Raw genomic sequence first — 16,159 nt, forward strand, 5'->3', positions numbered from 1 at the left:
AAAATGTCCTCAAGCTTCAATGCTCTGCATATTGAGAACATCCTGGTTGCTCATAGACAGGATCCACTTCCTCGTAGATAGGAGGGTCCTTCTGCAACTGAAGCCATGTATTCGAGGACCTGATACCATAATAAATAAGTTTGGACTACAAGATCTTTCCTGGGAGTTCCAAACATGGATTACTTAGGGAGTCGCAACCCGCAACCTAAGTGTCGGAGTATGCTGTGTTTCCAGCAGGTGCACAAAATGTAGAATTCATTTTGGAAAACTGCCAAGGCTTATAACTGGATTTGTTGGCAAACTGGTCAGCACAGATAGATATATTACCGCTTCTAATGTATTTTGAGCTCTGCATTGGACTTGACATGTCTCCCATTAAAACAGCAACCCAGGATGTTCATTCCTCATAAGCTCTGTGTCTGCAGATGTCACCTGGGATAAAAGGCCGATCATAAAGTTCCTCTGCTGGTTTCACTAGACAAGCCCATCAATGAACTCTTAATACACAATGCTTACCAGCTCACATTTGTTAGGATTTGACTTGACAGTTTAGAAGAATACACCATTGAAACGTCCATCCCCTTTGTTATGCCACAAGCTTGTTGGGAGTAGATAAGGTTTGTACTTGATCATTTAAAAAATGTGGGGGGAAAGGGGCCAAATGTGGTAGCACACACATGTAATCTACTATAATCTATTTAGAAAGTAGCTTACCAGAAAAAAAAAAAAAACAGAAACTCAAGATGATTCTAGGCCACATAGTTGTGTTGGGAGAACAAACCTAAGGCACACGAGACCCTATCCCAAGGAAAAAAGAGAACAGAAATAAAAAATAAAAAGTACATGGCTTTAAAATACTTCTCAATCAGTATTTATTCAAAGTTGTTTTTTTTTCTATCAAGTATAAACAAACTGCAGAGAAAGAATATCTCATATAGAACTATTGGGTCTGTGGTAGAGAGAGTCCTATAGCCAACTTCCATAGGACTGCTAGGAGGGGGGTGAGTAAACAGGATCAGTTAACTGCCTATCCCCTCCACCCTATCACACACACATACACACAAACACACACACACACACACACACACACACAGAGGAGAGAGAGAGGCGAGAGAGAGAGAGGAGAGAGAGACGAGGATGGTAGGAGAGAGAGGAGGAGAGAGAGAGAGAGGTAGAGAGAACGGTAAAAGAGATCAGCGTTGGTCCAAGGTTTCATCTTCAGATTTGTCTAGTTAATGACTAATGAACAGGTTTTCATCTGCAATCCTCACATGCATGTGTGAGGGACTGAAGTCTCTTCAGAGAATGCATTTCTAGAAGAAATAATTGTGGACACAAAATTCTCCATCGGTTTTCATCCAGATTTAAGCTCCGAACTCAAGTTGACTAGGAAGAGGTCAGGATATATAGCTGCAGGCTAGTTTACTTGTTTTAACTGGCCTGTCATGTGCTTTGAATAAACAAAAAAGGACAGATCTTTATTTCGAGACATGATCTCATATGGCCCAGGCTGGTCCCAAACTCCTCACACAGCCAAGTGGAAGAAGATAACCTTGAATTTCTGATCCTGTCTCCACCCTCCCAAGTGATAGGATGCCATTCATTTCTCACCACAGTGGGTTTCTCAGATAGCGCTGGTTTCCACCCGTAGGCTCTTTTGAGAGCCTGTCAGTATCAACAGAAACACCCTTCATAGCAGGCATGCGGTTTTGAGTGTGGGGGTACTGGGGACTGGGCCCTATGTTTTACATAGATCTTTGTTTTAAATGTCCACAATTCTCTAAAATAAGAAACAGAGTTGCACCCATTGTTCAACTATGGAAAGAGGAGAAGAGAGATGAAGTACATGACGCTGTCATTTGGATGCTCATGTGCCCTCCAAAATTCACACTGAGACTTAATTCCCAGCACAACACTATTGTGGTGGAGGCGGTGGGCTGTTAAGGGGTGCTAAGGATGTGGGAGCTCTGCTCCCATGTAGCACATTAGTCCCTTACAAAAGGACTGGAGAATACCAGACACGCTCATATTTGTCCTTCCAGCTCCTCCGCCAGGTAAGGAAACAGCATTTGCATCTCCCGCCATCTAAGAGTGCAACAAGGACTCTGGCAGATGCCAGATGCTGCCGCTTTGATGTTGGGACTTGTAACCGCCAGAACTGTGAGAAATTAATTGCTGTTCTTTATAAACCGCCCAATCGAAAGCATTTGCTAATAGGAGCACTAAGACACTCGTGACGAGGAAAATGCGCTACTCTCAGTAAGTCAATGAGAAAGATGCGGACTGTGGGCGAGACATTTGCGTAACAGCCGTCTCACCAGAGTATTAAAGTCAACCATCAGAAGGGAATAGAAACCTCGAGGAATTCTATTTTCAACGTAGAAATAGGAATTGTGGCACACTGGGCCTCATGGTTTATTTCTACAATCTCACCTGAGGCAGGAAGATTTGGGGACAATTCAAGGCCATTCCTGGGCTATACTGTAAACGTTCTCCCCCCCGCCCCCCAAAAAATCCCCAAACCAAACAAACCCATGGAATACATCAATAACAACTCCATCCCTGAATAAAACAAATATGTAAAATACAGGAAAAGGGAACGATGGAAGAAAAAGAAAGATGGGATGGAAGCGAGAGACCCATTAAAAATAGAAGCATCTGGCAGACTTTAGGATGAGTTTTAACATTGAATAAATGGGGACCTCCTGAAGTTGAGCAGCTTCTGTAAAGCAAAGGACATTGTCACTAAGACACAAAGGCAGCCTACTGACAGGGAAAAGATCTTCACCAACCCTGCAACTGACAAAGGTCTGATCTCTAAAATATATAAGGAACTCAAGAGGACTAGACGGTAAAATGCCAATTAACCCAATTAAAAAATGGGGCGATGAACTGAACAGAGAATTCTCAACAGAAGAAGTTCGAATGGCCAAAAGACCCTTAAGGTCATGCTCAACCTCCCTAGCTATCAGGGAAATGCAAATCAAAACAACTTTGAGATATCATCTTACACCTGTCAGATTGGCTAAAATCCAAACACCCAATAATAACCTTTGCTGGAGAGGTTGTGGGGTAAGGGGGCACACTCATCCATTGCTGGTGGGAATGCAAACTTGTGCAACCACTTTGGAAAGCAGTGTGGCGGTTTCTCAGGAAATTCGGGATCAACCTACCCCAGGACCCAGCAATTCCACTATTGGGAATCTACCCAAGAGATGCCCAATCATACAACAAAAGCATATGCTCATCTATGTTCATAGCAGCATTATTTGTAATAGCCAGATCCTGGAGACAGCCTAGATGCCCTTCAGTGGAAGAATGGATGAAGAAACTGTGGAATATATACATGCTAGAATACTACTCAGCGGTAAAAAACAATGACATCTTGAATTTTGCAGGCAAATGGATGGAAATAGAAAACACTATTCTGAGTGAGGTAACCCAGACCCATAAAGATGAACATGGGATACTCACTCATATTCGGTTTCTAGCCATGATTAAAGGACATCGAGCCTATAAGTTTGGGATCCTTGAGAAGATAATAAGAAGGTGAACTCCCAAAAAAGATATAGTAATCCTCCTGGATATTGGAAGTAGACACGATCGCCAGGCAAAATTGGGAACTTGAGGGTTGGGCCAAGACTGGGCCAAGGGAAGATGGGGAGAGAAAAGTGTTGAAGGGGAGAGCGGGGGGAGCTCGGAGGAAAGGGGTGCTTGGGATATAGGAAGGGTGGATATGAGAGCAGGGAAGCATATATCTGAATTTAAGGAGCTACCTGAGGGTTGTCAAGAGACTTGACCCTAGAGGGGTTCCCAGGTTTCCAGGGAGACGCCCCCAGTTAGTTCCTTGGGCAGCTGAGGAGAGGGAGCCTGAAAAGGCCAGTTCCTATAGCCCTACTGATGAATTTCTTGCATATCACCATAGAACCTCCACCTGACGATAGATGAAGAAAAGACAGAGCCCCACCTTGGAGCACCGGACTGAGCTCCCAAGGTCCTGATGAGGAGCAGAAGGAGAGAGAAACATGAGAAAGAAAGTCAGGACCGTTGAGGGAAACCTCCAGCTGGCGACAGAGGGGGAAGGTGACTGAGCCCCACATTGGAGCACTGGACTGAGCTCCCAAGGTCCCGATGAGGAGCAGAAGGAGCGAGAACATGAGGGAGAAAGTCAGGAACGAGAGGGGTGCGTTCACTCATGGAGACGGTGGGACAGAACTAATGGGAGATCACCAACTCCAGCTGGAATGGGACTGATGGATCATGCGACCAAACCCGTCTCTCTGAGTGTGACCAACAGCGGGGGCTGACTGAGAAGCAAAGGACAATGGCTCTGGGCTCTGATTGTTCTTCATGGACGGGCTCTGTGGGAGCCTTCTCAGCTTGGTCGATCACCTTCCTGGACCTGGGGGGAGTTGGGAGGACCTTGGTCTTAGCATAGAGTGGGGAACCCTGATGGCTCCTTGGCCTTGAGAGGGAGGGAGGGAGGTATGGGTGGAGGGGAGGGGAGGGAAGGGGGAGAAGGAGGGGAGAGAAAGGGGAGAAGGAGGGGAGGGAGGGGGGAGGAGGAGGGAAGGAGATGGAAATTTTTAAATATAAAAAAAAATAAACCATGAGAAAAAAAAAAAGGATGAGTTTTAAAAGTGACTATACCCCAAGAATCTTGGACACATATAAAATCTTGGTAATATCCAGCTGAACAAATGAGGTCTAAGTGTAGGCAGATCTTTGCAAGAAGGCTGGGTGGAAAAAATCAGAGTGGTTAGAATAGGGAAAATCAGGTCCATTCTAAGTGGAAACATCTCAGAAGAGAACAGAGAACTTGCAAGGTTAGGTGGAAATGCATAAAAAGGTATCCCCCAAAGACTCTTTTAAGTGTTTTCCCAGGAAACACAGCCAAAGAAATGATCACAGACTGTTGGCAGTAGACAAGTCTGTAAGAGTTGTCTAGGCATTGCCTTTATGTTACAGATGGGGAAACTGACTCCTAATCACTGGAAGGGACTTTCATTAGGACACATGGGAGTGGGAAACAAAGCCCAGGAATAGAACCTGGTAGATTGTATTATATGTAGTGCATCAAAAGATGGGAAGAAGTGAGTCAGGAAAGCCAGCTAATAGCATCACTCACTGGTTATGACGTAAAAGCTCCGTTCAGGGACAAAAGGAAGATACAAGTGAATTGAACAGACTCTAACCCATGCTCTTTATTCCTGAATTGTCTTCTGGGGGAGGCAATTTGCAGTACTGAATGAAATGGTAAATGTACATCATGTTCCAAATCAAGTTGACTAAATAAATGGATGATGATGAATCACCAGGACCACATGGCATCTACCCAGATTTGGGGTGAAATTATGTAACAGCTAACCAATGCGTATAGCCTGCCGTTCCAAATAGCTATTGTGCCATGAGCGTGACAGCCTGGCAATGAGTTTCTTCCCTACAGGAAGCATTTTAAAGGAGATCCAACGAAGCACAGGCTGGTAGAATCATTGATCTGATTAAGCACATATAATACTTTGGAGGCAAGGCATCATTTCCCCTATAAATTAAATGAACTACCTTCTGCATAATGCACTTTACAGTTTATAAAAGCCTTCAGGCTAATCACACCTAACAACCCGACTAGCATTCTTGGAGAGGATCAATGTGCACGTGAACAAAGGGACCCCGAGGATGCAATCTAAGTCTATTTTGACAATGCCCTTGAGAAGGACCCTGCCAAACACTGCTGACAATAGTTAGGTCACCTTGAAACTATAGACCTTTTTTAATGGAGAGGGCCAAGTCTTACAGGCAGGAAGTCATGAGTTTGAATAAGCAGAGAGACTTTGCTGACGAAGTATGAATGGTGTTGTGTCCTGAGGGCCAGGGCCAGGGCCGGGATGAGAGAACATTTTGATGAATCATCTGGGCAACCTTTAGAATGTAGATGGACACAAAAGTTTCCAGATACAGGTTGGCACCATCCCTAACCCAAACTGCTTCAGGTTTTGAAGTTTTTCTGATTCTAGGATATTTGTGAGGTCTTTACTGGCTGAACATCTCTTAGTATCTGACCCCGTTTGAGTATCATGTTGGCACTCAAAGGGCTTGAATTTCATAGTATTTTGGATTTTAGGCTTTCAGACAAAGCATGTTCAATCTGTAGCAAAATACAAAACTGACTTTCATATTCTCATGGCTACCCTGAGGAGCAAAGGAAGCATTTGAGTAGACTTGTTCAAGAGTGGCTTCCGAAACCAGACTATCTGGATCTCTGTCCTGATTCTGCCCCATGGAATCGGGAAGTCGCTCTAGAGTATATCTTGAAAGCACTGGCAGAACTTACTTCAATAATTCAGAAAAATCTTTTAAAAAACATAACCACTGGTTTTAAAAGATTTCAGGAGGGAAACTAACAATTATGGAGCACCTAGTATATGCTAGTACATGCCAAATATGCTCACATATGCTTTGTCAACTTTTCCTTTGACATATTCCTGCCACAGACCCACGAAGTTAGGTTTACGATCTCCATTTGATAAAGAGTTGGAGAATTAGAAAGGAGGTGATAAAACTTGAGGAAATTTGTTCTAAGTCATACTAATATGTAAGAAAAAGTCAAATATATGCTTGTTCTGTACCGAAACTTACTCTCCTAGATTTTCAGGGGCTGAGGAGTGTCTGGGGGAAATGAAGAGGTGCTGTTCATTGAGCATAGTGCCTTAGTCATGCATGATGGAAGATGCTAGCATCTGCTGTTGACCAAAGTGGGCCTAATTCATAACCCTGAACAGTACATGTATGAATTTGTTAAGAGGGGAGATTTCATGTTAGTTTTCCTCAGTGAGCATGAATAAGACGTGTGTGTTCTCTCTAGAGAAGAGGGAAGAAGAGGCTTAAAGAGACCTCTGGCGGGCGGGGGCAAGATGAACAGCAGTTAGTAAGGGAATGAGGGCTATGGGAGAAACAGGGAACAAAGCATCTTGGAGACCGTGGGACAACAGAGTTTCAGGCAGAAGGGATGCACTGAGGAGGAGAAGGCATGGTGGTGAAGCCTGCCTCTCCCCTTTAGAGAATCATCATTCCTTCTCGGAGCCCAGCTTTATCAGGAAGGATTGATAATGGAAATAGCTGTTGATACGAAAGGACTTAAAAAACCCTGAGATACAACAAATGTGAGGAGACTTGGTTCTGTTTCTGCATTTCCTGGCATTGCTTTTCTTTCTGCTGCTTTTGTTCCCCCCAACTGTACATAGCCTTTCTATATTAGACTGCTGCGAGAAAAGAAAACAATAGCCATTCTCTCCGAAGAAGGGCAAAGTCAACATATAGCTCTTCCTTTAAACTTATTCCATAGTACCTCATCTCATACTCGAGATGCAAGTACGCTACCGGCCTACAACCGCAAGCCTCACTGTAGGTTTGCATAAGCCTCCCAAGGTAGCATTGCTTTCTACAACCCAGAAGAACCCAGGCCAACTCAGTGGGAAACGGAGCCAATGGCTCAGCTCAATTCACGTTCAGACAACAAGAACAGGACCTTTCTGATCTACCCAGGGTCAGAGATGGGGAAACTAACAAAGAAAAATAGAAAAGCTTCGCTTTCTGAGAATGTCATCTCTCTTAAAGGAGTTCAGGGCGCATTGTGTGCTGCAGGGATTTTAGAGGAGGTCTAGAAAGCGATGATTTTTGACTCCGGAGAGCATCACCGTTTTCAGGCAGTTACCTGCAAGGAAGCGGAGTTGGTTCTTCACTTTCATCATTCCGTCCCCAGAGCTCCCAATGCACTCGTCTTCATCGTCACCACAGTCTCCACTCTCAAGTCCTTCCTCATCCAGGTTTTTATCCACAACTTTACCCTTGGGCACAGACATGGTTCTCAGGAGCTGAAAGAAGATAACAGGACTATAGGAGCTCTCCTTACTTTTTGCTTATAGGTTTAGAAGAATGCGTTCCTATAAGAGGTATTATAAAGTACACAGCTTTTAACAATGGCTCTCAGCTGGGCACAGGAGCAACCACTACTAGTTCCAGCCAGGAGGGAGGTTGAAGCAGGGCAATCGCTCGAGTCTAGAGGTCACCACCAGTTTGTATAACATAACGAGCCTCCGTTTTAAAAAAAAAATCATTTTTCAAATTTAACTATGTGTAAATCGCTTACATTTTTTCGAGCTTCATACCGAGAGACAGTTCTACAGCGTTTGACATGACAAATTCTTCATTCTTCTGCTCCATTTAAAGCACACTGAAGCCAGAGGCCACATTGCACTTTGCATTTTTATAATATTGTATCTAAGTTTCTGAGAGTCTCTGTGTTAGGAGAATACGTCTAGAGAACTTTAGACTTGACAGGTGAAACATATGTGTCATCTACAAGGACACCAAGATCAGAAACAAATTTCCTACCAAAGTCTCCCGGACCAGCATTTATCTCCATTATATGAAAGCAATAACTGTTCCTAATGGAATGAAGACAGAACTGTCTCTTAAATGAATAGTGCCCAATTTAAATGATCACTTACAATTGTCAAATCCCATATTTTGATCAGTAGAAAGAATGAAACAAAACCATGAACAGTTCTCTCTCCTGCAGCTTTTAAATCAGGTTGCATTATCATAGCTAAGTATGCTTAGCAAGAGGCCATGTTTGTTTGGAACTCTGAGGCAGAGCTTATAGTCATGTGACCTAGTTTTATGGGACTCCTATCATCCCAAAGTCTCTCCACTGACAGACCCAAGCTTGCGGTATGAATCACCCTTTAGGGTCCATTTTATTTCCATTGCTACCGCTCTCCAAGACTGTATGTCACTATCCTCAATTCCTGCTCCAATGACTGTCTCATCGCCCATTTGGTCCTCTCAGCTCCACCCCTTGTTCTTCAATGAGAGTTGGAGATAGTTGGTCTTGATTGTCAACTTGACAAGATTTGGAGTGGGCGTGGAAGAAAGCCTCTGTGGATGCTTGTGAAGGATTTTCTAGATCAGGCTGGCAGAGGTGGGAAGATCCACCCCTACCTGTGGATGCCACCACGCCATAGCTGGAGTCCCAGACTGTATGAAAAGGAGAGAGCAAGCTGAGACTCCCATTATACCTTAGGACTGTGACAACAGTGTGAACAGCTGCCCCATGCTCTCGTCAACCCTTAGCCTTCTCCCGGGAGCTAGAATTGCATCATTAATTATTCATAGTATTAATAGTTGTATCAAATACGGGTAGTTCTTGTCCTCATGCTGACAGCCTCTCTTTGTTCCTTTTCAGGACAATGATGTGTAAACATTGAGTTCCTTGAAATGCATATCGATGCATAGTTGAGGCGTACTTTATGTACTTCCCACTTCATAACAAAAATATTAAATTCAAAACACTAGTGATGAAATGGCTTTAGTTTAGTTCACAACAAAAATAATCTCACAAGAGTGTTCCTTGTCATGTACACTGATATATAGTTGAAGCATAAATACGTTGTGGATTTCTCACTTTGTAACCCAAAATAATACAAAATTTTACTTAAGGGCTGAGTGTTAATAAAACCAGTAATTTTCCCAGCTTTAGTATCCATTGGTGACTGCTACTTATTTTCCTGCAAACATATGTAGTGGCGATTAGGGTGACTAGAAACTGCATTTTAGGAGTAGCTACCTTGATTTATATAGCAGCGCTAACATTTGCCCTAGTCAGTGATTTGGCAAATACCAACACAGTAAAATAACAAATAAATTTTTAGTGTTGTTGTGAAAGTAGTTTCGATCTTGTGGCTCTCTGGAGTTCATGGACTTCCAGAGTCCATAAAGCATTCTTTGAGAACTGTGAGTCCATGCTATAACAAATATCACTAGAGTTTAACTAAAACCTCCAATCCATCCTGAACCATATTTCTTATGGGAAAATTGCTTTGACATAAGCATTCATGTTAATTTCCAAGAATGCATCCTCTGTGTATACCACGGACTGTTTGAATTAGAATTTTTTACATGAGGAGATTTTGTGGTTAGGTATACATTAGTGAACTTGCTATTTTTCAAGCACGTCTCACATTGGAGCCTTTTTTTTAATTAATACCCTCAGTAAACATTAACTGAGAACATACTATGAGCTGTTGCTCATTTCTGTCTATTGAAAGGCTTCCAGATTTTCAAGCCAAGTTCAAGTGCCATGTCCTTAATAAAGTCTTCTTGGCAGATGATTATTATAATTCTCTCCCTCTATCTCCCGCGAGTGTTTCTTTCATCTCTACCCCCTGAATGGCACTTTCTATATGTGATCTGGTATTACTTATGTGTATTTATGGTTTTCCCCACTACTAGACTGTGAGAGGCTAGGGATTTCATCTCATGTGTTTTCAAACTCCGCGGCATTTAAGGAAGTGTATAGTAGACACTCAATAAATGTGTGATTGAAGTGAAGCAAAATGACGTGGCATGGCATGGCATGGCAGGTCTTTACAGATACTTCCATAACCGAGAAAAGGAAAAAAATCTCAAAGCCAGGATTCATTGTAGAAGCACTTAGAAATGGATATCAAACATACCTTCTTAAAACGGTTTCTTTTTATTTTATGTATATGTATGCGTGTATGTATACCATGTGCATGCTTGGTGCCTGCAGAGAGCAGCACATGGTTTCTGATACCCTAGATTGGAATTATTGGGGTTGTGAGCCATTTTGTGGGCATTGTGAACTGAATCTGGGTCCTCCAGAAGAGTAGCCTTGCTCAAACAGCTTTGGATGACCCTGGCTAAGACCAGTAACTTATTTTGAGAGGTCATTTTCCAATCCTTTATACCATGTCCCCTGTATTGTTGGGGAGCTCTGTTTAAATAAAGTGAATTTTTAAAAAAAAAGCCTTTAAAATTTTGCCAAGGAGGATACTACTTTGGGTCTTCAGTTCTGTTCATTTTGGAGACAGCGGCAGCATGGAAGGGTGACTATGAGATCCTTTGTGATGATTTCACACCGAAAGCTGTTGGAGTCCAGCCTTCATGCACTAACAAAAACAAATTCGAATCAAGAAACCATTGCTGATGCAAACTTCTTAAAGAAGAGACAGAAGAAGAGCGTTGGAAGAAGGACAATGAGTCTGGGAACAATCGCCAATAAATGACTATGGATTTGGCTCAGAAATCCAATCAGCTAATTCCATTTCGCAATATTGAGCTTTTTGTTCTCTCACTATTTACAATGTCCTTCAGACTTAACATTCACGCTATAAAAAGAAGATCGGGAGAGGCCGGTACATAAGCACAGGTAGCACGAAGGGCTTAGTGTAGTTGATGAACTGTTCGTCATTTGCAAAGGACAGTATCCTGTCAGCTTTTAAGAATAAGCCCTCGGCTCGGAGTAGCGATTAGCAATGTCAAATATTATTAAAATACGAATCTGACTATTTCATCCACTGTCCACATAGCCGGGCTCTAAATGTGACGCATCTGCCACACATCACTTCGCATACAGCAAAATGGACAACCCAGCATTTTCCATAGCTGCCAACCTCTGTTCAGGCATTTTTAACTACTGTGTTATAGTTAGCTAAGTATACACTAAATATATATTTATGCACTGTCTTTAAGATAAGTCTTGCTATGTATCTCAGGTTTGGCCTCAGACTTGGGTTCTCTTATCTCAATTTCCAGATTGCTGAGACAATAGGCCCATGTCACTTTATCTAGGTCTTCACTTTATTTTAGAATCTATTTTTAAATGTCTAAGTATCATGTTATGGTCTTTTTTTCTTTGTCTTCTAGGACAGAAACTTACTTACTACATAGCTCAGGTTGGCCTTGATCTCATAATCCCTTGCTGCCGTCTTCCCAGTGTTGGGGATACTGCCATGTATCACACTTCTGGGAGGGTTTGAATCAGAAATGTCCCATGCGTGCTCATATACTAAAGGTTTAGCCCCCAGGAGATGGCCTTACGGGGTTGGGGGGACTAGAACCTTAAGGAAGTAGGTGGGGCCTAATTGAAAGAAGTTCGGTCACTGGGCTTGTGCCTTTGAAGAGGACATTGGGTTCTTAGCTTGTTCATAACATCCTTCCAAGAAGCAAGTGAGGCAGCTCTTCTACAATGTACTCTTTCCCATGATGTCCTGCTTCTCCACAGACCCAAAAGCAATAGCATTGATTGTCCACCGGCAGGAACCTGGGAAACCCTGAGTGAAAATAGACCCTTCATCCTCAGCTGATCATCTCACGTCCTTGTCATAGTGACAGAAGCTGATAGATGTGGTGGGTTTTTCCACCTAGATGGAAAAGTGAAGGGAAAGAGAAACAAGGAGAAGAAAGCCCTCTGGGGTTAAAACTCTAATATATAATGTTTGTGGATTTTTTTTTAAAAAGGGGGGCTTTAAATTGATGACTTTTATCTAACAAATCTTGGGTTGTAATCCTGGCTATCTAGTAATTAAAATTTTATTTTCAGATAAGCTGCTTAACCTTCCTAAAAACAAAATGTGAGAAATAATGTTTGCCTCACAGAAGTTTTATAATGAGTAAATAAGATAACCATAGTATTTCAACTATGGTAAAACATCTACCAATTAGGGAATTTATCAACATTCCCTTAAGCATTTTCTCAGCAATTGAATATTTGCATTATGGCTACTTCTGATTTTCCACACAAAGTCATTCTCATCAGGTTGCCTCAAATTTGGATCACTTCTTGAGTAGGATTACTGGGTTAAAGAGTGTGCACATAGAGTCCTTAGACAGCATGGCAGTGAGTGTAAAATTTCTATAAAAATGACCTCTCAGATTGCTAGCTGGAAAATGAAGTCACCGGGTGGGGATGTGGCTCAGTGGTAAGCACATAGGTTAGCAGGCCTGAGGTCCTAAACCGGATTTGTAACATCTCAAAGATAAACAGACAAAAACAAAACAAAACCACCAAACAAAAAATAAAAGCAGGCTCACTAGTTCCGAAGCTCTGATCCTAGTGGAAAGTATGTCTGCGTTTCTAAGTCACCTGTTTCCAGACTCTTAATGTGGGTGAACCACAGACAAGATATTTTTGTTGTTTATTTGTTGAGATGAAGTTTTATTATGTTCCCAGGCTAGTCTAAGACCTTTGGGTTCAAAAATATCCTCCTGCCTCAGCTTCCTAAGCAACTGGGATTCCAGGTTTATGACACACTTTAAGAAAGTTTTCTGCAATATTGTTCTGCTTCTTAGAAACTCTCTGGAACTGGCTTTAGACATGAATCATGTTAGCGTTATTGTGTGTGATTACGTATGTTATTACTCTTCAAACCAGCTTGTGAAACGAGGGCAAATGATGGCATTTTCATCTTCCCTGAGGTGTGGCCATCATGACCTTTTGCCCTCATAGTTAATAAAACCCCCCTTCAAAGGAGAATGAAAACCCCCTTCTACAGAAGTGATTGACTTCATTTTATTATAAAGGGGAACATTGCAAAGTTAGCCTAGAAACAGGTACTCAGGTTCATGCAACAGAAGGAAACAAAACCCTGCCGTAATTACCTAAGCAAATTAGAAACCTGATGCAGGAGAGAATAGGCTTTCTAGAACATAGCCACCTCACATTCTTAATTCCATAACCAAGATCACAAAGGGGCACAGCATCATGGGACAACAGGATTTGGTCAACGTTCTTGTCATGCTTGGTTGACAAGAGAACAAAGATCAGAATAATATGCTTCTTGTTCTTATGGGGATCAAATATGCTCAAATGGGGCCCATGGCAGCAACAAGTCTTGATCTGTCTATATGGTCCAGACAATGTGCCTCTTGTTACTGTCCTGATTGTAAGGGCAAGAGTCTTATCAGTCCCACACTGGGCCGGGACTGAGCACATGTTCTCTCCCATGGTCTTTGAATGCTGCCCTCCAATCTGTGTGACAGGGAAGACTGCCTTTCCCCCTTTCTGCATCGATGGGACACTCTGAACCTCAGACAGTAAGCAAGGCTAAGTCACTGGGTAATTGAGAAAGGTCTTAGTAAAAAAAATATCCTTAAGTCCTCAAGTCCAGAACGCTTCGTGAAAGATACTATTACGTAAAGACATGCATAACTGAGACTTTTCAGTTTCCCTTTGCCAATCTGATTGCCTTGATCTCAGATAACTTCCTATTCTACGGCATTTTCTCAGAGGTTAGTTAGACGTTACCTATAACTTGATGGGAAAGACTTCTACTAGTTGGTGAGAAAACGTAGAAAGGGCAAAAAACCCAGGTATGATGGTGCATGCTTTTAATTCCCGCTACTTAGGGCAGAGGTAGTCAGATTTCTGTGAGTTCAAGACTTTCCTTGTGTACATAGGAAGCTCCAGGGTATCCAAGACTTCATAGCGATACCTTCGCTTCCAAAAAAAAAAAAGAAAGAAAAAAAAAGGAATAATAAGATTCTTAATGACACTAGACGCTTCCCGCTTGCTTTCCATCTACTATGTCTTAAATAACCTAACCATCCCATCATGAATGGGTTTGTTTTGAAAAGCTTTGGGCAGCTGTGGGACAGCTGGATGGAATGAAAAACACCATTCCTGCTGCTCCACAGCTAAGAGTTTTCTTGATTTTAGGCTCCTTAGCATTCACAAAATAATAAAGGATAAGTAACAAAACAGATACTGTAAATATGGTATTTGGTACACAGTTTGGAGATTTAGCTGGTGTTTCTTTGAGCTACGCACAGTCCCTCTTCTTGGCATTTTTTTTTTTATTGTGGGAAATCCAGGTTACATTTTAGAGCTATTAAGCGAGGCTTTCAAAACTGATTTGGAACTGTTTGGGTGTTTCACTTTATACAACCTGCAAGGAATGTTTTGGGGGTCTGGCTTTCTATGTCCACAGTAATGTAAACACATGCTTTACTGTTTGTATTTAAGTAACGTAAGCTAATGGGAAACAAATGTGGTGGCTCCCATGAATCCTGGACTTTTTGGAATGCCAGTATGATTTACACATTGTGCACATCCACAGGGTCTAGCATGTGACCCCTGCTTTGCATGCACACTGTCTTTGAACAAATGCACCAAGCCACAGCCACAAGTAATTGGAAACAATTGCAACTCCACACTTTTGAGATGAAGCCAGAACCCCAAATGCACAAGGTTAGAATTAATAGCTATATGTGCGCTTCACACACTGAGAAGGCCAGGCTGCATAGCAGTTAAGAGTGTGAGTTTTGGAGTATGACCAGCATGGATTTAAATCTCTACCCAACCAATTTACTAGCCGCGAGACTCTGGACAAATCACTTAGCCTCAACTTTTTTACCTGTAAAATGGGCCCAATACTATTAATTCTTCAATGAATAAAAGTATCAACATTTACATTTTTAGAGTTCTGTAGATGCTTCTTCTCACAGAATTCTCTACAATTTGTAATTATACATTTCCCTGTTGTGTCTCTGATAAATTAAAGAAGTGATATGGTCTTCCTTGGTTACCTGTGCCTAGCATGGCATTTGAACATGAAGTGAGGTAATATTCAATAAGTGTTCATTAAACGAACATAGAAAAACAAAGTACACATGCTTAGTATATTTCCTGACAAGGTACTATGTTCTCTGGCATCTGTACACTGCTGTTCACGATGATAATGACCTCAAGGAAGAAGAAAGCAAGGAGGGACAGCAGGCCTCACCGCACCAATAGAGGTAAAGGGCTTATTGAATATGTCTTGTAAGTAATGCCACATTAAGTGCTATGACCACACACTAAGGTACCAGAAAACCATCTGGGTGGGATCTTTCCAAGCATGAGAAAACCCATCTGAATGCTCCCAGTGAGATAAGGAAAGGTCTGTGAACCAAGGAAGCACTCAAGGATGTTTAGAAGAGGGGAGTAGCAGCATGCCTGCTGGAGGATGTGCTTCCGTTTGGTGCTCCTGGCCGAACTCTCTGCCACACCCACCTCTCAGTCCCTGCACCTCCTCTCGGCCACTTAGGGCTCCACTTCTAGATGAGTCTCTCTTCATCTTGGTAAGGAAACACTGACATGCATGAAGATACGCCTCTCCACTGAATACATGTCTGGATTCTACGACAAATTGCGACGTGACACCAGCACCGTGGACGGAATTCATGGGATCCAGACCGTCTGACAGGATGATTCCCTGGCGCCATTTTGCCACTTTAGAAATGTCCAATAATGTCACCAATAAAGGCTGAGTCTGCCTTAACTGAAATGTTTGGAACCAGGGGCTGTAGAATATTTGCA

The 16,159-nt window shown here is 42.3% G+C and overlaps 1 protein-coding gene across 1 annotated transcript in view; it reads right to left on the reverse strand.

The window, feature by feature from the left end:
- The window catches only part of Gpc3 (glypican 3), a 368,381-nt gene that overhangs the window by 38,313 nt on the left and 313,909 nt on the right, over positions 1–16,159 (reverse strand). The window contains exon 7 of the mRNA XM_038317072.1: positions 7,712–7,871. Within this exon, the coding sequence (XP_038173000.1) occupies positions 7,712–7,871 (160 nt within the window). The remainder of the gene's footprint in view (positions 1–7,711; positions 7,872–16,159) is intronic.

The sequence above is a fragment of the Arvicola amphibius genome, chromosome X (assembly GCF_903992535.2).
Source record: "Arvicola amphibius chromosome X, mArvAmp1.2, whole genome shotgun sequence".
Classification (NCBI taxonomy): domain Eukaryota; kingdom Metazoa; phylum Chordata; class Mammalia; order Rodentia; family Cricetidae; genus Arvicola; species Arvicola amphibius.